General features: G+C 38.0%; 1 protein-coding gene across 5 annotated transcripts in view; it reads right to left on the bottom strand.

Moving 5' to 3' along the window:
• Positions 1 to 8,514: 8,514 nt before the first annotated feature.
• The window catches only part of STAU1 (staufen double-stranded RNA binding protein 1), a 34,133-nt gene continuing 19,868 nt past the window's right edge, over positions 8,515 to 22,779 (bottom strand). The window contains exons 8-17 of one of the 5 annotated variants that reach the window (XM_050907159.1): positions 20,049 to 20,147; positions 18,481 to 18,693; positions 17,768 to 17,911; positions 16,754 to 16,900; positions 15,861 to 15,933; positions 13,453 to 13,772; positions 12,581 to 12,703; positions 10,964 to 11,049; positions 10,817 to 10,864; positions 8,515 to 10,315 (exon numbers count right to left, since the gene is read on the bottom strand). In XM_050907159.1, coding sequence (XP_050763116.1) covers positions 10,228 to 10,315; positions 10,817 to 10,864; positions 10,964 to 11,049; positions 12,581 to 12,703; positions 13,453 to 13,772; positions 15,861 to 15,933; positions 16,754 to 16,900; positions 17,768 to 17,911; positions 18,481 to 18,693; positions 20,049 to 20,147 — 1,341 coding nt within the window. In that variant the 3' untranslated portion in view covers positions 8,515 to 10,227. Of the gene's footprint in view, positions 10,316 to 10,816; positions 10,865 to 10,963; positions 11,050 to 12,580; positions 12,704 to 13,452; positions 13,773 to 15,860; positions 15,934 to 16,753; positions 16,901 to 17,767; positions 17,912 to 18,480; positions 18,712 to 20,048; positions 20,148 to 22,779 lie in introns of all 5 variants that reach the window. The other 4 variants (XM_050907161.1, XM_050907162.1, XM_050907163.1 and 1 more) reach the window with 4 other exon arrangements.

The following is a 22,779-nucleotide window of genomic DNA, read 5'->3' as shown; positions in this document are numbered from 1 at the left end:
AAACAGGGATTCAGTGACAAGGGGACCAGATCAAGGTGACTGCAAGGCGAATATGTCCTGTGGGACCAAGGGAAAGGGTAGTTCAAGGATGGTGCTTGAAATGCGATGAGAACAAGAAAAGGCACGTGGTCAATATGTCGGCTAGTTTGCAAACATACAGCCAAGGCTCTGGAAATCTGCCTAGAGAAGCCACATGAGATATTTTAGACACTGAAATGAGTAAGCCTATCTTGTTTTATTCACCTCCTTGTCTAGTAGTATCTACAGACATACATGCTGCAAGTACATACATAGGCCTTATAGTATGTTTGGCATAACACTGCATAATTCAGCTACCATTAAAATGCTTTTTCCAAATTAAATGTGTTTGTAGGCAACTAATTCTTGAAAGCAGCTTATTGAACAGGACTTGTGGAATAAATCTCAATCCCATTAATCCAAGTTCCAGAACACCAAAAGATGAAAAGACAATTGAAGGACATTTTAAGAGGATTACAGGGAAAACTAATCTTGTTACACTGCAAAGCCATGTCACATGTACAACGCAAAAGGAACTGTAAATGTGATTTGTGTTGCCTAGCTTGGCAAGGAAGGAAAAATGGGAAGGTCTGGGATGTTAAACAGCTGCAGCAGAGCTTGGTATCGAATTTATTTGATTTCACTGGGTTTTATTCTCCTTGGCAGAACCATGTTGAAAATCTCTTTAGCTAGATGAGTTCTTCAACTCAGTCAGGGCTCATTGTAGCAAGACTCACTGAACTCAGGAAGTTCCTCAAGAGGCAGCAAAAGTCAGAACATGAGTACTCAAGTCGCAATTCTCCTTGTTACTTGCAGAGGAACCTCTTCTGTGGGGCATTGCTGGCCAGAGCAGCCAGCCTGTGGCAGCTTTGCTTCACAGCCCATTAACAGGACTTTTGGCCACAGGACAGCTACACACTTTTCTTGCACAGGGTGGTTATTCACTGCAGCCGCAGGCAACAGCGTGCTGGGCCGGGCCTCTCCAGTCTTGCGTCCCTGTGTTTGCTCTTGTGTGAGTCATGCAGGAGCAGTTACTCTGTCTAACCTTAAAGAGTGGCCAAAGCGAAGGTAAAAGGTTAAAAGGCAGTTAGTCACGTGCATTTTTTCAAAAGTACCACAACTTCTGAAGAATGCTTTTGTATTATATGTCAGCCTTCACAGGGACATGTTTTCAGCTTGTTCCAAATGCCAACACTGAGTGCTAGCACAGAATCATTCTTTTCTGTAGGAAGGGGAAACCTGATGAAAGAAGAAATGCTTCTGAATTGCTAAATAAGACCTTGTTAATCTCACGGGATGATTAAATATTTCACATGTCAGCATCCAACTGCTCCATTATTATGTTCAGGGGTTTTTTTGAATCAGAACTGAATATGAAGAAATCCAAACTTTAATTGAGATGCAACCTCTCACTTCCCAACATAATAACCTAAACTAAAAACCCAGCACCAGATGCCTCCAATATTCAGGAAATTTCTAATACAGACTGTAATTTTCCAGCATAAAATTTTGTAATAGAATTAAAAAAAAAAAAAGGTATGCATCTGTCCTGGTTTCAGCTAGGATAGAGTTAATTTTCTTCCTAGTAGCTGGTATAGTGCAGTGTTTTGGATTTAGTAGGAAAATAATGTTGCTAACACACTGATGGTTTTAGTTGTTGCTAAGTAGTGCTTATACTAAGTCAAGGATTTTTCAGCTTCTCGTGCCCAGCCAGCAGGAAGGCTGGAGGGGCACAAGAAGTTGGGAGGGGACACAGCCAGGACAGCTGACCCAAACTGGCCAGAGGAATATTCCATACCATATGACATCATGCCCAGTATATAAAGTGGGGGGAGCTGGCTGGGGGGGGGATCACTGCTCAGGAACTGACTGGGCATCGGTCGGCAAGTGGTGAGCAATTGCATTGTGCATCGCTTGTTTTGTATGGTCTAATTCTTTTAGTAGTAGTAGTATTATCATTATCATTATTTTTCCTTCCTTTCTGTCCTATTAAACTGTCTTTATCTCAACCCATGAGGTTTTTTTTCCGATTCTCTCCCCCCTCCCACTGGGTGGGGGGAGTGAGTGAGCAGCTGTGTGGTGCTTAGTTGCTGGCTGGGGTTAAACCACGACAACATCAAGAAAGCCATGAAAAGATCTCTCTGAACTGTTGGGTCAGCAACTTCACTGTGGAGCAGTATGATAATCAAAACAGTCAGCACACTGACAGGGTATTGAAAAAAATCTTTGTGAGCATCTGCCAAATCATACACACTGGTCTTTTGGAATATGAAAAATTCCAAACACAAAATTCACAGAATGGATTAAAGGGCAGTAAGAAACAAACTGCCATAGTTTAGTTGTGGGGCCAGAATTTTTCTAGCCTGCAGCTAAAACTAGAAACAAATGAAGACTCTGAATGACCCAGCTGAGTTTCAGCAAAAGAGACCGAACAGGGAGACGTATTCAGATTTACCAGCTTAATAGGCCTATTTGCACATAAATTACGTTCTCTTTTTTTCCTTCCTACAGACTGTCAAGGGTTTCCTTCCAAAAATGATAGAAATGGATCACGGCTACAGCGTGACTGTAGCAGGAACTTCAGGCCTGTTTGCAGCAGCAGGTTTAGAGGCCAGTAGCTAGGGATCACGAGGGGCACAAAGTACTGTTAAGGAGAGATCCCAACATGCATTTTCTGATGCACACAAATCTTCCCTAGGGATGCTGCAGTTTTTTAGGGTATGACCATTGCGGTTAGTCTTAGGGTGAGCCAGAGCAGTGCACTCCACCTTGCAGGACTAGGTCCTTTGCTGATTTTATGCATCTGTTCAGGTTTAGCCTTAAAATTGATCAAAATGTTTTAACAGTATTTCCAAGCTCAGATAAATCATTTAAAATGTGGAAACAATAAATGCCTGTTAGATGAGCAACTGCCTTGTTAACAGCTTTGTACTGAGGATACAGTAATTTCTGATGCTGCGTGACACCAGTAAAATTTTGCAAAATTATTGGCCAGACTCTACAGAAAACATTTTTGGAGGGAGAAGGGAGCTTCGATGGCTTACAGATTACTCTTTTTGATTATTAGCAAATGAATTTTACATAGGTGTTGATGAAAGACACTGCTCTGTCAGAGAGAGATGGAGCAAAAAGACAAAGGAAATTGTAGACCAATATGGTGTTAACTTAAAAGTGACTTTAGAAATGTTTACATCCTTCTTTATCTTGCAAAAATAACTGAGTGTTTTTAGTCCATTTACATGGGACAAGCTTTTCACCTGCAATGTTGAAAGAACGTGCAAGAAGTCAAACACATTAAAAGACTTTTCAGTTTAACTCAGATGGAAATGCTTTGGTTCAACAGATAAACAGCAGTTTAGTTCATCTGAACAGTATTATTAGCTACAGTCAGGAAGGCACCACAAGCCTTGCTAGTGGCTTCTTGGGATCAGGAGGTGTCAAGGTAGGCAGCACAGGATGAAGAGAAAATGCATCTCCTAGAAGCTGACCTGTTTTCAGAGCGGTACCTGGAGTGATCTTTCAACAGCACCATTTTTTTGCACTGAGGATGACAACATTCCAGGGTAGGCAGGTGAAGAGCGCAGGACCCCATGCAGCCCTGACTGCGAGTACAGCTCGCTCTCTGACTTCTTCCTGAGTTTGGAAGAACACCTCATGGAACATTTTGTTGAAATGTGTTTCTCTCTAAGGAAAGGAAAGATACCTCATGTACCTCACGGATGCAGGAATCTGTCCATCACAAGTCAGATAATCTTAAAGCCTGCTTTAAGAGATGTTACTCTTCTAGGAGTAGGAGTTCACGGAGAGAAGGGGAGGGGAAGAGTAAGCATCTTTATGAAGTAAAACCACTAGTAGGAAGGGAAGGCTGAGCATGCCACATAGCTAAAGGCTAAACCAGCTTCCCAAAAACAAGTGCCAACAAAAGACACTGACAGACAAGAAAATGGGAAGTAATGGCAGCATTCACAGGGAATTTGGGAACATCCCTCTGTGAACCACAAGGTTCATTCCCTCCCTGGGTAGCCCAGAGGACCATGGGCTCTGAGTGCTTGGAGATGCAGTATGTACAAGCTTGTGCACATTCACGGCTTGAACACTGGTCACGTGCTTGTTTGAAGTGGGACTAGCTTTGTTTAATGTCCAGCCTAAACAACAAAGCACCACATTCAGCACGTGGCAAAAGGCCATTAAAATCAATGAAGTTCTATCCAGCTGACTGATGAATGACAGGAGGTCTGCATTTGACCCGGTTTAAGTATCACTTTAATCTAGGTACGTCTTCCCTATCTGCATACAATTACGGACCAGCAGAATGGGGAGGGGTTAGACAGTAAAAGCTCTTAAATAACATTTTTTCTTTTAAATAAAAATCAGCATTGGATTTCTACATCAGCCCTTTAGCACATGGAAATACAAGAAGTTAAAACACTCACTGAAAACACGTTACCTTTGAAGATAGTACAGTACGAGAGAAAGCACAACAGAGTTATTGCTAAGAATGCTTAGAAGACACAATTATTTAAATGTATTTAGCCTTTGAGTTTGAAGTAGCACATTTCCCTCAAGTTTTTATCCACTTTAGTAATTAAAATAAAGTATTGAGCCACCAAGTTAATACATAAACTCCTCTGTATCTACTTAACAAGCTTCAAAGGGAATTTGCAAACCTTTTATGCAAATGCAGTGGCAGTTTGTAGGACAGTTACACTGAATCTTATTTACAACAAACTACCGATGGATTTATTTTTCCAGTGATGCCTTCCTTTCCCAATTGTTTTTTCTAGGCAAGAGCTAAATGTGAAAACAACAATGAAAGCCATACTTAGCAATCAGACCACAATATATATGCCTGCTGTGATGTACTTGGTTGTGGCTTTAAAATGGTAGAACAGTAATTTGGGAGATTGCACCCATGATAAAATGGGGAATAGGGATTGGTGTCTGTAGAGATGCCCAGTTGTCCCCAAACAGATTTTGCATTTGGACTTTGACATGAAACCTATCAGAGGTTTAGTCCCTTAACACAGGGTTGGGATTGCCTTCTTTGGGACCCCTAATCTCCCTTCTGAAGAAAAGAAAAAAAAGGCATTTAAACATAAGAGACTATTTTTTGGTTGGAAATAGTAAAGATAAATGGAAGAATGGTAGCAGAGGATGAAAGTATTGAAAGCATACTCTGTGAAGAATATTTTCTGCATCATTAACACAGGACATTTAAAATCTAAACTATTCTCTGTTAGCAGGGTGCTAAAAAAGACTGTGAAATTGGAAGTGGGGAAATGAGTAACGTTTAAAAGCACTGTAATTTTTTTATTTCAAATCAAATACAATTTTGTTGCATTAGGATACTGCTAGTGGTATACCAAATAATTCATTTTGTCAGAGAATAAAATACACTCTTGGATAAGTATTATTCACCATCTGTATGCTTTTATTCAGTTCTAATCCAGAGATTAAATAAATACCCTAGAGATTTTAATTTGCTCTAACAACTTAATTTTTTTCCCCAGCCTCCTTCCACAGGATGTTCAGGTTCTTGCTCAGAAGTTCCTGGGTATTAATTAAGTGTACGTATCCAATCAGCAGATAAAGGGAAGCAATACAGCACGTCACAGCCACAGAGATGAAGCTGAGTATTTTCAGATTTGTAACCACCTCTGGAGCAGCATTTCTTTGTCTGGGCTTAAACAGAGGAGTCATCTAAATAAAATCACTTAAATATAAAGCCCTTAAGGACAATATTACATTGATTCACACTTATTCTGTTGGTTTCTATCTGCAGACTTTCAAAATAAAAGCAGCAAACAATTATGTGGTTGCTTCACAAAAGAAGATTAGCGAAGTGGTATACAGACATCCTATCCCTTCCTGCAGTTAGGCACTTTTGGAGCCTCCACCATTTGTCTTTATACATGAGGACGGAATAAAACTATTTTTAACTTTGATCAGTGGGTTAGAACAGAATTTTGGTTTGATTCTGAGATAACATAATAATTGCAGTGGAACTCTTGAGTAGAGCTACATTTAACTCTGATGTATGTTACTAAAATTTGGCCAGAGAATTGAGAACAAGAATAACTACCCTGCTGACTCCAGACTCCCCAGCTGAGTCCTTTCAGATAGGATTTATCCTAAGGAAATACCAGCTGTCTATATCCTAAAACAAAACAACAACAACAAGTTATGGGAATGTATTTTAGTATTATGGAACAAACAGGTATCGCAGTGAATGCAGGCTGCTTCTCATTCTGTTGGCACATTTTAGCTATCCTACAGGTCAGCATTCCCAAAACTAAATTTTGCACAAATCCTTCTTTTCTTTAAGATCTCCATCCTGAAACCAAGAATGATGGATCATGAAAAGTCATGTTTCTTCCTTTGGGGAGGCAGGACTTCCTACTAACAAATAAAACATTCTGCTTTAAAAAAATTCCCTGACCAATTTTCATTATTCCCCTTTAATTTTTATGCGATGCAGTTTTTTGTCTCGGGGATAGCGAACTGACCCATTCAAGAAAGCAGATAATACTCCAAAATCCCTGGATGAACATGGACCACCTTCCTTCTTGTACACCAACTTCAGAGTGCAACTTGTTACTTAAAACAGGAGACTTGAGCAGCAGCCTTTAAGCTTGATAAGACAGCACTGGAAGAGGCTTCATTTGTCAGGTTTCATACGCAGCACATCTACAAAGCCACTCTTCAGGTCCTTACATGGGGCATTACGATGAGACATTTGACTGCACCTCTTCAAAGAACAGTGGCACAGCATCATTCTTTTGACAAGAGCCACTATTAAGTGCAGCTGTAGATTTGTATGAATAAGAAAAGGCTTGAAGGAAAGCAATGCAAAAGCTGCTAGAATTTAGAGGTTGGCTTAAGGCTTTGAAATTTGAGAAAACAGTAATGAGTGCTTTCTTTCCAATACCAGAAAATAACAACATGAAGACTGGAGTGTCAGAGTCTAGACATGTGAGGGAGTACAGGCAGACAGGACATTTTCTTTGGTGAAGGAAAATGTATTACCTACACTGTCTGGTCTGTGCTGATCTTACAAGCTGAACTACTCACATCTCCTGTCCCCCGTGACCTGCCTCCTCAGGAATCGCCCTCAGTTACAAGCTACTAAATCAGGAGTGGAAGCCCCTTAGGATCAGACCTCCTTCCTCTGCACTTCAAAGCAGTGGCCTAAGGGCAGCCCTACTTGCAGAACACTGGCTATACGATTTAAGAGGCTGGGATAATAACGTGGTAAATTCTGAAAAGAAACAAGATCACCATCTCAGTTGTTGTTAGCACAATAGTTACAAGTCTGATAGATCGGACTAAATACTTTGTTTTCGTTACTCCCATTTGAAAGTGATTAAAGGGAAGTTCTCTGTAGCTGAACTGAACTGAGTATTTTGAGTGCAAAATTTCACAATTTACTAAATGTACAGCAAATTCTGGAACACTCAGATTAGTACTGCCATATTGCCAAATACTTCTGGAGAAACATAGGAAAAATGCATTAATTTACTAAAATGTTCGTGGTAATTTAAGCAGAGTCAAATAAGATAATGGGGAGAAAAATGCTGGGTAAAATCCGCTTGTGGGAGAACAACTCTAACCAATTAAGATCTGAATATGAGAAAGTAATTTTGGAACAGACCCTATACTTAACTTTTCTATAATGGGATCATTACTGAAATGTGTGGCATGAAGCCTGAGCTAATGTACACTGATATTCGTATTCAGAAGCTCGAGCTCATTCACTTGCAGTCAAGAGGTTTCTCGAGATCAGAAACAAAAGTAAAAAGTTCAAAGAAAGAATCCAAAAAGGTGAGGTGTCTTGCAGACAGCACTTTGCTAGTACTCAGAAATGTATGCTTTATAGCAGTACTAGCCTGCTAGACCTACTGCAGTCAGAGAACTTCACCTTCACCTCAGTTTTCTCATATTTGTATTCTTTGTAGAACATTTTATTATCTGTTGAACAAAAGTGTCATATAAAGCCTTCAGGTGATTACATCTAATATGGAATCATTCTTCCTAGCCTTTGCTGCATCAAGCACAGAGGAGACAACAGAAAAAGCAAGCAATTGTAGTGCTCTAGAAAAAACACGCTTTTATGTAGAACTCACTTTGGCTTACCTAGAATCCACATAGTGACCTGAAGTCTTCCATCATGAGGCTGTGGTTACAAGGTCTTTGACAAAAGAACCTTCTCTTACATAGCACCTCTAAGATGACAGATGCATTTAAGAGTATTGAAACAGAAGTATCTATGGCAAAGTACCTTAATTCAGGTTCGTATGAAACACAGCTTTAACAACAAACGAATGCTGCAAAATAGTGAGAAGAATAGGCTCTAGTCCCCTCCAAAGAGAAGACTCCCAAGTAGCAGCGGATAAAGGTAAGGAGACCATTTACACCGCTATCAACGTGGTATCTGTTTTCCAATATAAGTTGTTTGGTAAGTAGTTTCTAAGTTGTAAGAATTTGCAATACAAAGCCTCAGCCTAGCAAGTTTCTTTTAATTTTTAAATGTACAGCATTTTAGTTCTACAAATGTAAAAAAAACCAAAAAACTTTACAATGTTTTTTTCGCTTATAATGATCAAAACCAACCTGATTCAATAAAATTTGGTATGCAGTTAATGTGGCCCAATTGCTTTTGATAATGCAAATAAAATGGCCGAGACATTTAGCTCTGAGACACAGCATATGCAGTAACTGCTTTCTATGACAAGAGTTACTACATGCACTGCAAACAGGTGTTTAAGGAAGTGCTGCTACAGATTACCAGTTAAGTACACACTGAACGTAGTTCACATCCAAATGATACACTGTCATGTGTCAGGCTACGGTGCCAGTTTTTGTTGCTAGAGGGAAAGTTTTGTTTTGCTTTGAAAGTACTACCCCCCAAAAATTACTAAGTGCAAGGCAAGGTTATGACTCAAATTACAAGCAAACAAGGAAACTTAAAAGTAGAGACTTAAACTTTGAAATCATACCAACCTGTTGCGCCAGGTTTCTTGTCATAGTCATAACGTTAGTTTAAGCTCCCATTAATACAGTTGCACTAACACACTGTGGCACAAATAACAAAATGTACCCACATTACTTTTGAATTTCCTTGACCTTGCCAGGTTTTCACATCCTCCACATTACTAAATAGTAGTTATTTATATGTAATTGATAACCATTGTACAGTTACTCCATAGCTTTACAATACTGCCCGTACTATATCACAAGCATTACAAATCCTATAAAAAAGCAGCCTCTGTAGTGGCATACGAGAATAAATTAACCAAAAAAATTTAGTATTACCATTTATTGGTGACAAACACTACGTTTTACTTACATTCCATGGGGAGAAAAAATTCCAGCGTAAACAATGAACTGAAGCAGTACTTAACTTGCAAGGCTATCGTGCTTTACCTGGACCATATGCAAAAAACTTTATTGCGCACAGTTCAGTGCGCAATAACACAACATCAAAAGCAACACAGTTTATATATAAACATAGGTAATTTTTTTCAGCCCTACATGGAGATGTAATTAAACAGTATAAAGCACTCAAGGAAAATCAATCTGCGGTTTTATATGCACTACATTGAGATCATATCCTGTAATGTAGTGAGCTGTGTGCCATCTATACACACAATCCTTAAAACATAGATCAGAGATCATTTAAAGTCATGTTGCATTCAAGTTCCCCTACCCCCCACTCAAGAAAACTAGAAATTAACCAAAAATGATCAAACAAAGTTTAAAATTCCTAAAGTGTTTTAATTTATTCAACCGTTGGATAATTAAGCTAGGTTTGTGAAAATATTGGACTTTTTAAAATGGCGGGCACACAATTTGTTTCCAGTGAAACTTTGCTATTTCAATAAAAACAAAATAACCACATACATGGATATGATCTTCCCAAGTTAGTTCACAGATAACATGTCAGTCTCAGAAGACAAAGTTTCTAAACTGTGCTATTGTTCTAGATACAATTAAGAAACTTTTAAATGAAAAATTTATAGTGTCATTTCAATCAAAACAACATAATGAAACTAAAAATTTATCACTGTTTGAAGAAAAAGCAACAGTTATGATTTAGACACTACAGTAGGTTGTAAAGACTGTAGCACTCTAAAACAGTTAGGTTACATTAATAGGAAGCATTTGATTTTCTCTGGTGCTTTCAGGTTTGGGTCCAGTCAAAAGCCTTTTTTAGGCAGTGCTGTCCAGTGTTTGTCCCAAAGTGTTTGAGTTAGCCGGTTTGAGAAGAGGGTCACTTTCCATTTCTTGTTTCACACATCTACAAATGAGAAAACACCTGTTACTTAGGAGATAAAACACTATTTCCACAAACAAGGAGCTTCTGAAGCAGATACAAAGAAGTTGAGATGCATATAACAATTTGTTTCCATATAACTGGCCTCCGTTTTTAATCAATTAGCACTTTGTTAGTTCTACCATTTTGACAGCTTATTATCTAAATGAGAGGCTGAACTTTTTTTTTTCTAGTCAAAGGGAATAATTTGCAACCCCCTCCATGTTTCTGCTGAAAGCAAGCTGTGAAACCTATGTATTGTTTACATTTTACATACAGAAGATTTCTAGAAAGAGACGAGCAGCTATAACACTTCAACACACTGAGAAGTCACACTATTTACAAATATATGTAAACAAATAGTTTAATCAGAGGGATCACAGTCAGAATTGCTCTCTATCACAGCCATTACATTTTATCCACTTGCTCCTACTTAGTAATTTGCATTTGACACATGAAAATTACAAACTTGATCAAAAAACCTACCCTCTCATCCTTCTGAAGAAGATAACAGCCCTTGGCATTTTAACTTTTCTGGCAAAGAAAAAAACCCTCACATTTTATTCGTTTATAGAACATCATAGGGTTAGAGGTTTCCATTAATGCAAGGGAAAGTCAATGGGTCACACTCACACAGACATTGGTCCATTTCCTGTTCTTGGCATCTCTGTGGTTTGTTGGTCCAACTCGGACAGCAACTTTAAAATATTCAATGCAGCCTAAAGAAAAGAGAGAGCATTCAGCCATTCAACCTGAGTCCATTTCATTAATTTAGTGAAAGCAGGACCGGGACCCGCTTAAAACAAAGGAAATGTTCTAATTTTGGTAATATATTTTTTAAGATGCATAATTATGGTGGAAAAAATGCAATGGTGTAGAATTTCATCCTGCTACATTAAACAATAGAACGGTGCTGTGGCTAGGGGATTCCCATTGCATTTGTTTTAGCAACGGGGGAAAACTAATTCAGCAGTACTATTAACATAAAGGAAAAAGACACTAAAGTAGTAATGGCTCAAACTGTACAGAGCTTAAGACAAAGGACATTAAAATACACAGAACCAAAACATCCTTTGCAGAAAATGAAAACAAGTTACACAAGAATCAAAAATACAACACAGATAGGGCACGTGTGACTGTTTAAAAGAAGAGTCCATGTGACATGGCTAATGCAAAAGTCACCTCCTTTGATAACTGAAAATTTTTTTCAACTTTATTGAGCTCGATTTCAGGTGCACCTTTTCAGAAGATCCCTGATTAGTTATGGCACATGCATCAGTGAAAGCTGAATATCTGAACAGAGGAAGGTTCTCACGTTGGCCCAGTCGCAATGTTTAAGCTCCGCACTGGCTGTCCTTTTCCATTCTACCTACTGCACTGACTTAGTCTTACAGGAGCTCTTTACAGCAGGATGTAGAGATGGGTATGAAAATGTCAAAATTAAGTGACAAAGATCAAAGAAATCTGTATCAAATTATAGCCCTTAGAAAATTACTGCAAAACTTTCAAGTATAAAAATCAGTAAAATCAGGTTTTCCTAAGTGTATTTACATATTGCAAACTATTACTTGAGTCTGCAGTCAGTACTCGGGTCACCACTGGATACCAAAAGAACAAAACTCTTTTCAAATTATAGTAGACTGTGTACCTGTTGTTAGCAATATGTAACATCTTTTAGAGACAAAGTCCCTTGCAGTTTACAGTCTAGAAGACTCATTCTTTCACAAAGAAATATTTCAGCTCTGTTAATAAAAGATCTTATTTATAAAGGGAACTTAACAGATTGAGAGTGTCTCCTGCTATCTAATGGTGAATTGCATTTCCTCCATTTTGGATTCTGTTCCAGCAGAAAGTCCGGTAACGTGAACCCAAGTATTACAGTGCCCAGTGAAATATCAGCCCATTCTGTTACAGAAAATAAGCTGATATGCTCTTATGTTTTATAAGTTCCTTTTCATACATTTTCTTTAATATGTGCTCGTGCAAATAATATCAAGATAAAGCAAATGTGTTTTGTAGACCAAAATTGTGAGCATATATTAAGCATTTTAAAGGTTATTTAGATTAGATTCTGGTATTATTAATGAATTATTTCAGCAACCTGTGAAATAATAGACAAAAATTAGCCAGGGAATTGTACAGCATTTAATTCATTGCTATCCAGCAGTAATATGAAACCTTGGTCTATGCGCTGCATCCCTTAGTTCACTGAAGGCCAAAGAGAAAGCATTTCAGCAATATTCGTCATACCATATCGTGGCAAGATTCTACATCCTTTCCAATTCCATGGCTGATCAGTGGTGGCTGCGAGGAACAGTTTATAAGAGATACAAACTCGTTCTTGTTATTTTTTGGAAAGTCTTTATATTCAACCTGAAGAAAAGAGAAAGATTTTCTTTTCAGTTAACCAGGTATAGGAAATATATCACAATTCCTATAGATTATTTGCCCATATATGAAGCTGAACCTTACTTTTAACCATTGTGTCAGCCAGTAGAACCATTTACTTTGAAGTTTGACTTCACTTGCAATGTTTTTTAGTAATCATGAGAGCTCTGCAAGTCTTCTGAATAAAAATGGCTACTTAATAATGATTGTTGCTGGGACCTTTATTCTGATCATAGCTATCTGCATTTAAAATTTTCCCTATTATACTTTTTAACCCACTGAGCTCCTTTAACATATTAATATAGGAAATTACATGCAATTCTGATTAAAGAGACCAAACACAAGAAAATGTACAGCTTACAGCAGATGTTAATGTATGAAAGATTATTCAAAAAAACTGCTTTCAGATCAGCCAAGTTCAAGTTCATACTATGTTCCTACATCACCACAATTTTCAGAAAATGCTACTTTCAATTTTATTCTTCCAAGACTTCAGAGTAGCACTGAATTAAGGCTGAGGATGCAGTACAGAAATGCACACTTGAAAACTAAATAAAAAAGCTGTAAAATTCAGTACATTTCATAAGTAAAGTAAAACATTTACATGAATTTTAGCTTAACAAGCAGCCTCAGAATACATCAGTCACCAGCAGAACTAAAAAGCTTTAGAACAAACAACAGGTTGGACCAGTTTGGATAGCTTTGGAAGAAATCTTGCAAAGCTGAACATTTACCTGGATTCCTTGAACATTGGAAAGATAGTCCAGCTGCTCAGAGGGCCTAGTAAGTGGTCCGTGGGGTACGTGGCCTGATGAGTTGTTATTCTTTAATATGGTCTCAGCAGTAGGAGAAGTACCACCGTACAATAGCTCTCGAGCAATCATTGCTGTTACTGTAGCCTTGGCAGGATTTGGGGCTGCCCTATTGAACTCTTTGGTGTGGTGTCCTTGGTTGGCTCCTACAGCTTGTGCAACCTCAGGGACCATGGGAAGAATTCCAGCAGGAAGCTGCTGATGGCTGAGATAAGGCATCCTAAACTCATCTTCTTTATTACCTGAGAAGAGAGAGGTACATACTAAACAGATGCTAGCTATTGCTGTGAGGCCTTCTGCAGGCACATGAAGGCATATATAGGCATCAAAAGACACTTCTGGGAAAAAAAAAAAAAGAAAAAATAATATTTTTTTTTTGTTTCAAATTACTTTTGAAACACTAACAAACTTAGCGAGCTTGATTCGCCTCTGGTGGGTCAGAGATTCAGCATCATCAAGACAGAGTTTGCTTATTGAATAAATGATTCAGTGTAACACCTGCTTCTGCCAAAAGGAGCACCTTTACCTCCGGGAACAGTTTCTCCAGGTTAGTCAAGCTTACAGACACCTCAGTTGCAACCACATTCTAGATATATCTTTTGGTTTCAGAATTTTTTATTTAAACTGTAGGAGCAAATAATAAAACCATAGAATGGCCAGAGCCACTGTTAAATATTGTAAAGACAGTGACAGATAGGCCACAAAGTTTAAACTGTATATTGTGAAAATGTAAACAGGTAGGTAAGGTTAAATGTAATGTTAGCACAGTATGAAGAAGCAAGAATGACTGTTTACAGCAAATATCCAACCACGGTCAATTGATAGCAATCTATTGGCATTATGGCATAAGTTAGATTTAAGAGGGCTAAGAACAGCTTTTTACGGGGAACTCACATACACAGAACTGTGGAGGAAAATTACAGAGGTGTGCTCAAGAAAGGTGGGGAAGACAGTGCCACTGAAATAAACAGAGGAGTCAGTATTATGGCAGAATAGATAAATGAAGATCAGCAGGACTGCGCTATTTCAAGTCTAAGGATGAAAGCCAAAATTTGCAGAGGGAAGAAAGCAGGGATGGCAAAGTTTGAATAAGAAGTCAGGAAGTTTACCTAAGATCTTACGGATGCAGTAGAACATTACTAAAGTCTAAGTCAATCCCAACTGTTTATAATTTAAACAACAAAATTATACTTAAACACATAAAGCACCTGAAACATACTATTCAGAACAGAAATATGTTGCAATAGACAAACTTTCCATAACGACTCCTCCCAACAGTTTACATGAGAGAAAGCCAATGCCTGTATACTTGGTGGCCAGGTTTGGTTTTTTTGTTGTTGTTGTTCCAGCCAGTCATCTGTGGATCTGACCACTATAACCATCAACTGTCTGAAATAAATGCAGGCACAGTTCCTTGCTCTCAGTCATTAGAGACCAAGCACAGATGAAAAGGTTGTTCTGTACTACAAGGCCATTCCTTCCTTCTCCAGCTCTGCTTTAGGAAGACCAATTTCAATTAGTATTGACACCCTTTCTCATCTTCATCCCAGGAACAGTCTTCAACATACTGCACTTATTCCCTCAACATCTGTAAGGTGATACAGCCAAACTTAACACAGCTAACTCTGCCTCAACAAATTCAGCACCACCCTCCCATTGCTACTCTGCCTCAGGCTTAGAGTGACATTTCTGGGGCAGTCTTCCAACCTGCAACCATTCTTCCAAACCTAGAAGGCTATTCCCAGCTGGCAGAAACCCCAACCATTTTCCCAGGCAATCTGCTCCCATTCTCATCTGGACACTACACCACAGAAACGTTCTGCTGAGCCAAAGAGGCTTACCTTTTCCCCCACAGAAATTGCCCCCGCTTCACTCCTGCTGTTGGCTGAAAGAGCCTGGTCCCTGGATCAGAACCAAGCTCAGTCCTGAATGTTCATTCTTGTCCTAGAAAGTCCTACACACAGATTAAAGCCTGTCCCAAGATGCCTCAGATTGAGGTAAGACAAGCCCAGACACTGCAGGTAGCAGCAGCTACACCTCCACTAACTGCTCTACTGACCCATCAGCACACACATGCTTTTGGCTCAGCCATCTGCTCCCTTCCCCGAGCAGCTTGCCAAGCAAGCTGCATACTGTATGACTTGGGAGGAATAAGCTCTTTGGGATTTGAACAAAACTTTCCCAAGGGGTAGATTTAGTTTGCAAGCCAGCAGTTGCACACCTCTGCTCATTACAACGTGTTAAATGACACTATTGAAGGGACTGAGAAACATATCTTACATACACGCACACGCTAACAGGGCTGTGCTTCTTTCAGTAAGGTTACTTACTAGCTGAAGTCTCTTCAGAGCCCGGCTCAAAGAAGGTTACTTTTCTTCCATCACCTGGTTTCTTCACTGGTGTCTTGAAAATAAAAGGAAAAAAGCCAAACACACAATATCCCTTTAAAACTCTTTTCCCCCCCAAGTTTTAAAGTTTTCAAGATGTAGGTGATCTGACTAGTCAAAATTTTACTGAAAAATTTATTATTCAAAAACCTCTATTATTACATAGCTACCAAGAAGAGACAAGTTCAGTGATTCTTATTCACTGAATGACTAAAACTATCTACAGACCAGTGAAGTGGTATTAAGAACACAGATATTGAGAACTAGATACCATAATAAAGCCAGTTAAACTAACATTAGTTATTGGTATTGCTGAGGACAACATACTGGACACAAATGAGCATATACATGAAAAGGAGAAAACTAAAACCAGACTTGCTATTTTAACTCCCTGGCAACATTTGCTGAATCAACAAGAGAACGCAAGGCTCTTTCCCTGCTAAGGGACCCACCAAAGAAAGAGACCTGTAACAAACTTTCAACTGCAACTGGTCATAAGGCTATGTAAAACTATTGCTACCACAAAGTCCTATAAGCTACATGTCTGCAGGTTTCGAAGACCAATACATCAATTATCTCAGGTTCTGAGCCATTCTATAAAGAAGAAATACATTCATTTAGCCTCCTGATGAGACTTTGATTTACTTGCAAAACTGAACCCTTAGTGTATCCAAAATGCACTATTTTTCAGAGAACGGTCACCTCAATACAACTACTTCCTGGCTAGGGCAGAAAGCAGGAATTTACTACACTGTTACTGCCTTGCAAAGCTGCTATTGTTTCAACTCAGCTTTTGCTGTAGTATTAAACAGCAGTTGATTCTTAAAGACTCTTACCTTCTCTTCTGTCTTTAATGCTGGCTTTGGAGGTTGAGGTTGAGGGACTTTGAAACCTAAAAGTTCCAACATATTTTCAGCTGCATTGCGTTTAGCAACTTTTTTGTTCGTGCCCATTCCTTCAGCTGTGTGTACACCAACTTTCACCTGGACAAAAGAGGAAGAAAAACCAAATCAATTCTTAAACAGTAGTATGAGGATTCACTTATTAGTCATCTGTGTCTCCAGCACACCATGAGTCACAAAATAGTTCAAGTGATCATTATTCTAAGCAAGTTGTCATTTATTATCAATGATCATTGGCCTCCAAGCACAAAAAACCCAAACAGAAGTCACACAAACAACTGTATTTCATCATCTCACCTTGGCAACAGCCTAAATGCTCAAAACTGGTATCACAGCAGATACAAATTTTCCAAGCCGAAGTTACAGGTTTAGCAGATTTACTAATGTAATGGAAAGAAAGCAACTAACTTTCCTGTCTTGGCTGGGATAGGAGAGAGGTCTGGAGAATGCACTTAATTATTAGAGGCTAGTAGATACTCAGTATTAGAAATACTGCTATGCTAATGGGATTTGCAATGCACAGTGCAGAAAGTGCTGCACTCTGAAGCAACACACTAAAACTCAGGGGAAGGAGGAAATGAAGGACACCCAGGGTCGTGTTAATAAATCCTACATTACAAAATACAAGAAGCTCAGTATCTCTTAACAGAATATTAATATTCCTGTTAATTAAAACATTAGGCAGTTACAACACAGACTTCTGGTGCCCTATGCAATTTGTTTTTAAACTTGATTCAGATCACTTTTCTTGAACCTTTATCTTCCTTGAATGTAGCCCACTAGGTATTTTCTTAATAAATTTAATGGAATTTTGGTCGTAATCCTGTTAACTTTATATATCATCATGACAACCTGATTACCATAAGCCAAAAAAAAAAAACCAACCAAAAACCAAAACAGACAGACATCACAGCCATGCAACTAGATTTCTCAAATTAACATACAAACCTGCATAACAAACTCCCTGCGCCTTGGAAGACCGCGTTCTGTGATGAGCATGTACTCTGGTTCCTTCTCTTTCTTGGCCTGCTGTATCTGGGCAAGTCTGCTAATGGGATTCATTCCTTGACCATATTCTGGACTTGTTTGCAGCTATGTAGAACAATGTTTAGGAAATAAGCCAAAATTTGTGAATATTTGGTTTAATAGACAAAATGCAGCGTGCCACTGAATTCATTCATCTCTAGAATTTAAAAACACTGAAATAAAAGTTGCTTAATGAAACACTGTCACAGCCGAAGAGAAACACTCAATTTATTCGGCTCTGCTGTCACAGTTGACCACCTATAACCTACCACTGGTAATAGTTTTACAAGTTCCAATCCTGCTATATCAGGAAGGGCAGGCTGGCAGGAGAATTTGCACAAGCAAAATCATGCAAAACCCGAAGCTATAAAGTCTAAGGCTTGAAAGTCAGAGCTTGATTTTTATGTGCCACTCATTCTTTTATCAGGTTTCTCTTTCATCCTGAATTTACTGATAACTGTTGTACAAGTGGTGTCAGAACCCCATTTAGAGTGGGAGCAAAATATCATTTCATTTGTAGTACCAGACTGCTGATAAACGTTAAGCAGTTGAAGAGTGTTTATAATTAACTCAGAAACGCCTCTCATCTGGTAATTATTTATAACAGTCAGATTTCCAATCTGTTTGTCTCTTACCTTCACTATTGATTTTGTTTTCTTTTTGATTCGTGGCTTCATTTTCTCAACTGTAGGAAGGGGTGGCAATTTTTTCAGTTCTTCTAGAACTGCTATTGCAGCATTTTTCTTTGAGATCTTCTTGCTCTTTCCTTCACCTTCACCCATGAATTCTCCAACTGACACCTTGGTTACAAAGCTCTTCATATGGGGAGGACCACTTTCCTTGGTCACCTGTTTCAGAGGGAAAAACTGAGTGAAAGCGTGATAAACACTTATTAAAAATGGTAGGGCACATTGTTTATAGCAAACTTCTCTGAAGAACTATGGATAAAGAGATTTTAGATTCTCATACAATCCAGAAAGTAGAGATGTAAATCATACTCACTCTAACAACATAATTCCACCCAAATAAACACATACTTTAAAAAGATCAGATGCAGCAAGCAGTATTTACATATGAGTCATTAACCCATCTTATTTAATTTACTGATTTACTCTTTCAATATTAAAATATGACTGTTCTATTTCATCAGTGTGTCCTTCCATACAGTTAACATCACCCCATTAAATACATCATGTTACGCTAATACAACATTACAGAGAAAGCAGTTCTTTAGGATCCAGCATTTTAGTTCAGAAATCAAGAATTCTGGAGACATCTAAGAGATAGCTGCCTACTGCAGCTTAGTAGGCATTTAGTCTTTTAACTCCATTCATAACACATCATACTTCAAAATATCCATAAAGTCAAAAAGTAAGAATGAATTAAGAACTTCCACCCACAACTGGCTTTATGTGACAGTATATTATTACCAGTGATGCTCAGGCTAATCTGCAATAATTGAAAGCTTCATGTAAAATTTCATAGAACGGTTTTAGAAGCAATTTAGTTACACACAATTGCGTTTTCTTACTATAATAATTCATATAGTTGACTTAAATGTTACTCTGCCAGCTCAAGAAAGCAGCATGATAAATTAATATTTTAGTGAAACAGAGATGCTCCTATGGAAGCTATTGATTTAAGATAACTAAAATGATCAAGGAGGGGCAAAGAGGCAGCAAGCAGCCAGGCCAAAGGGAAAGGAAAGTAAGAGGCACATGAGGTCACCTCATGGCAAGAAAAGAAACCTATTTGTGAGATTCTGCAACTTGCGGGTAGTCCACATCAGTGCTTAATTAAGCAAATACTTCCATGTCTTTCAGAGCAAGCTATACTCTTTTGCCTCGACTCTGCACTTCAATGTTCTAACCGTTAATGTGGGGTTGTGTTTTGTTTCTTCACTGTAATACTGACTTTTCAAAAAGCTTGGAAAAAAAAGATTGCACAGACAACCACAGCGTAGCTGTTCACTCATGTTATGATTTTATTGCATGAATTTGTGAACAGGTGGATTTTTCTTTTTTCTTCACTTTACCGTATAAACTCTGAGACAATCAGGGTGACTGTCAAAGGTAAAAGTGTATTCACAACTAACAAGACATGTTAAAAGTCAGTTGTTTTGATTATCTAGAAGAGACTCAACTTAATGTGTACCCTTAATATTCTAATAAAAACAAATCTAGAGCTTGTAAAATAAACATACCTCAAAATTCACAGGCAAGTTCCTTTTAAGTGCAATCTCAAAAACTTGGCTTATTTCAGATTTATTGAGATTTTCATCATCTGGTTCTTTTCCGTTAACCTAAAAGAAGCATACTCTATTTAAAATAAAGATCCTATTAAATTGAATTTTATCCATCCAACCAGTTTACTGAACTCTCAAAATTTTAAGTAGTCTAACCTTTACTGCCATTTTACGTGAATGTGTAGAAATGCAGCACACATACTACAGAACTGAAACTTAAGAAGCTCATTTAAGGTGTATGTGTAAAAGCTAGCAAACCTTCATATTTTCATGTGTTCGTTACAGGAAAGAACAAATAGAATAAGGGCCAATAGGTTTAAAAATCTATTTATAGAAAAACAAACTGAAGTGTTAAATGAACTGATTTCCGAATGGAAGTACCTTTATGAAATACAATTTTCATATACTGATTGGACATTTATACCAAAAGCACTAAGACAGTATCAGATAAGAGAAAGGGCAGGAAAAATAAAGATTCTGAGAATGGGACCAATGTGAATAAAGGATGGCTAATTAGACCCTGGCATAGTCCTGTCTTTTAACATGCTCCCTTGTAAGTGCTTCATCTACAGATTTTTTTCTCATCTGAAGAATATACTATCAGGAACTTGCCTTAAATCAAATGGTGTACATCTCTGAGAACTTACACCTGCTAGGAGGACTGCAGTGCCAGGTGAAGCTTACCTACAGGCACTTCTACGTATCTCCAGGTAAAATTTTGATTGTGATTCCAAAAATGTCTTCAATGATGTTGGGATCAACATGAACTAAGAGGCATGGTAACAGCAACAGAGAAATTTTAAGACTAAGTGTCCAGCAGTGATATTGGAAAGATTATGATAAAGATGAACAGCAACAATTTCACCAATTATATCATGCCACAATACTAGTTATGCAACCAGGTAACAAAAATGATTTAAATATTTCATTGGAGCAGCAGAAATATGCTAGAGAGCTCTCATTGATTAAAACTAGTTTTGATGGTAGCAAGCATCCCCAATGTCTGTTACTAACAAGTTAGATTAAAACATGAAGGAAATTTTTTTTTCCACCACTTAAAGCAGCCTCTTCCCATCTCAGAAAAAAATATTAGTAAAATTAATCTGTGGTTTTCACTCCTCCCACTGTCCCATCAGATTTCACACTGTTCTTATGGGTTGACCTTGTACTTCAGGTTCGAGTTGCAAACATTTCAGAAGAGCACATATAGCCCAACACCCTTTTACAATGATAACACCTGATACTTCTGATCCCACTACTACATCCAGTCTCCAACCTCTACGCGGAGGTGTACATAGAGCAATCTTCAGGTCTCCGAAAACTGAGACCACATGATGGCACCACTCCCACAGGAGCAAGGACAGATGCACTGCGCATTAGACTGCATGAGAAACGTGGAGGCAACACCTACACTAGAGGAACCATACTATACCTCAGCAGAAGGCACAACGCAGGTAAAAATTGGCAAAACCAAGATTGAATACAGGAGTCAAAAGTCTTGATCATCATATTCTAAAACCTATTTCAAATGCAATTGGTAAGTTCAAAAGGAATAGCATCATATACCCAGAAAAAAATACTTGAACTACTAAGGTCTTATTTTATTATGGTCTAGGTGTTACAGCAAGTTTACTACCAGCATCTCTAGGAATGATCTGTCACTACCCTTACTGTCAAAACATTAGCACAATCACTTTAATTACAAATATTTGTCCCCTCCTTGTAATTTCAGATATATTCTAGTTTTTCAAATTCCGACATTTTTCCTTGCAAAGGTGACCAGGACTTCTCTTTATTGGATTAGATTTTTCCCATTTAATATCGTTTCAAGAGAATACAAATAAATAGTATGGAATTATTTGCTATACTACAGTGTATATTCTTGACATATTCGAAGTCTGTTCACACAGTGTAAAACACAGCTACTTTTCTTCAACACCTTTATCTAAAAAGAGTAAATTAATGGCAAAATAACAATTAACAGACTACAGCTATTTTACTGATTATTTTGCCTCTACTTGAGTTCTGGATCAGTTTATTTTATAAATCAAAAATAATGATACACACACACTCTCCCTCTTCCTCTTTCCCTGCACACCTCAAGGCAGATGATCTATAAAGTCTGCTTTTAAAGTAGTTTGCATGTGTGCATAGACTAAACTCTCCAAGGAATCTATGCCTCTAAATCAGAATGAGACCACGAATATAAGCATTTACCACTCTTAGCTCTCATCAAATTGTTCAAATCCATCTCTAACAAGTGAAAAACAGTCACAAAAGGAAACAAAAGTGATAAATTAAAAAACTCCCAAGCAAATTGCAAAAGTAATATACACCTTTAAGAGGGATTCGCCCTTTTCTAGGAACTCTTTCAACATGCATTTCCTCAAAGACTGACTATAAGCAAATTATGAAAACCAGTGGAGTTGCTGACTAGAACTACATTGATTTCAACATAGCAATCAGTCTATTTTCCTCCATGTTAAGGGTATAAAGAGCAGCTGATATTTACCAAATAAGTTGGCAAAAAACCATAGAAGCAATTCTGGTTTTAGTATTTTCATGCAAAAGTTAGAATTTCTGTCTAAGAATTGTGCTAGAAAGCATAGATTTCTATGTTTTCTAAGCTTTAAATCGATGCTTTATCATCTCTGTCTTTGAATATGCAAAGTAACCCCATACTGCAACT

The sequence above is a fragment of the Gymnogyps californianus genome, chromosome 17 (assembly GCF_018139145.2).
Source record: "Gymnogyps californianus isolate 813 chromosome 17, ASM1813914v2, whole genome shotgun sequence".
NCBI lineage: Eukaryota > Metazoa > Chordata > Aves > Accipitriformes > Cathartidae > Gymnogyps > Gymnogyps californianus.
This window is presented reverse-complemented; position numbering and strand designations above follow the sequence as displayed.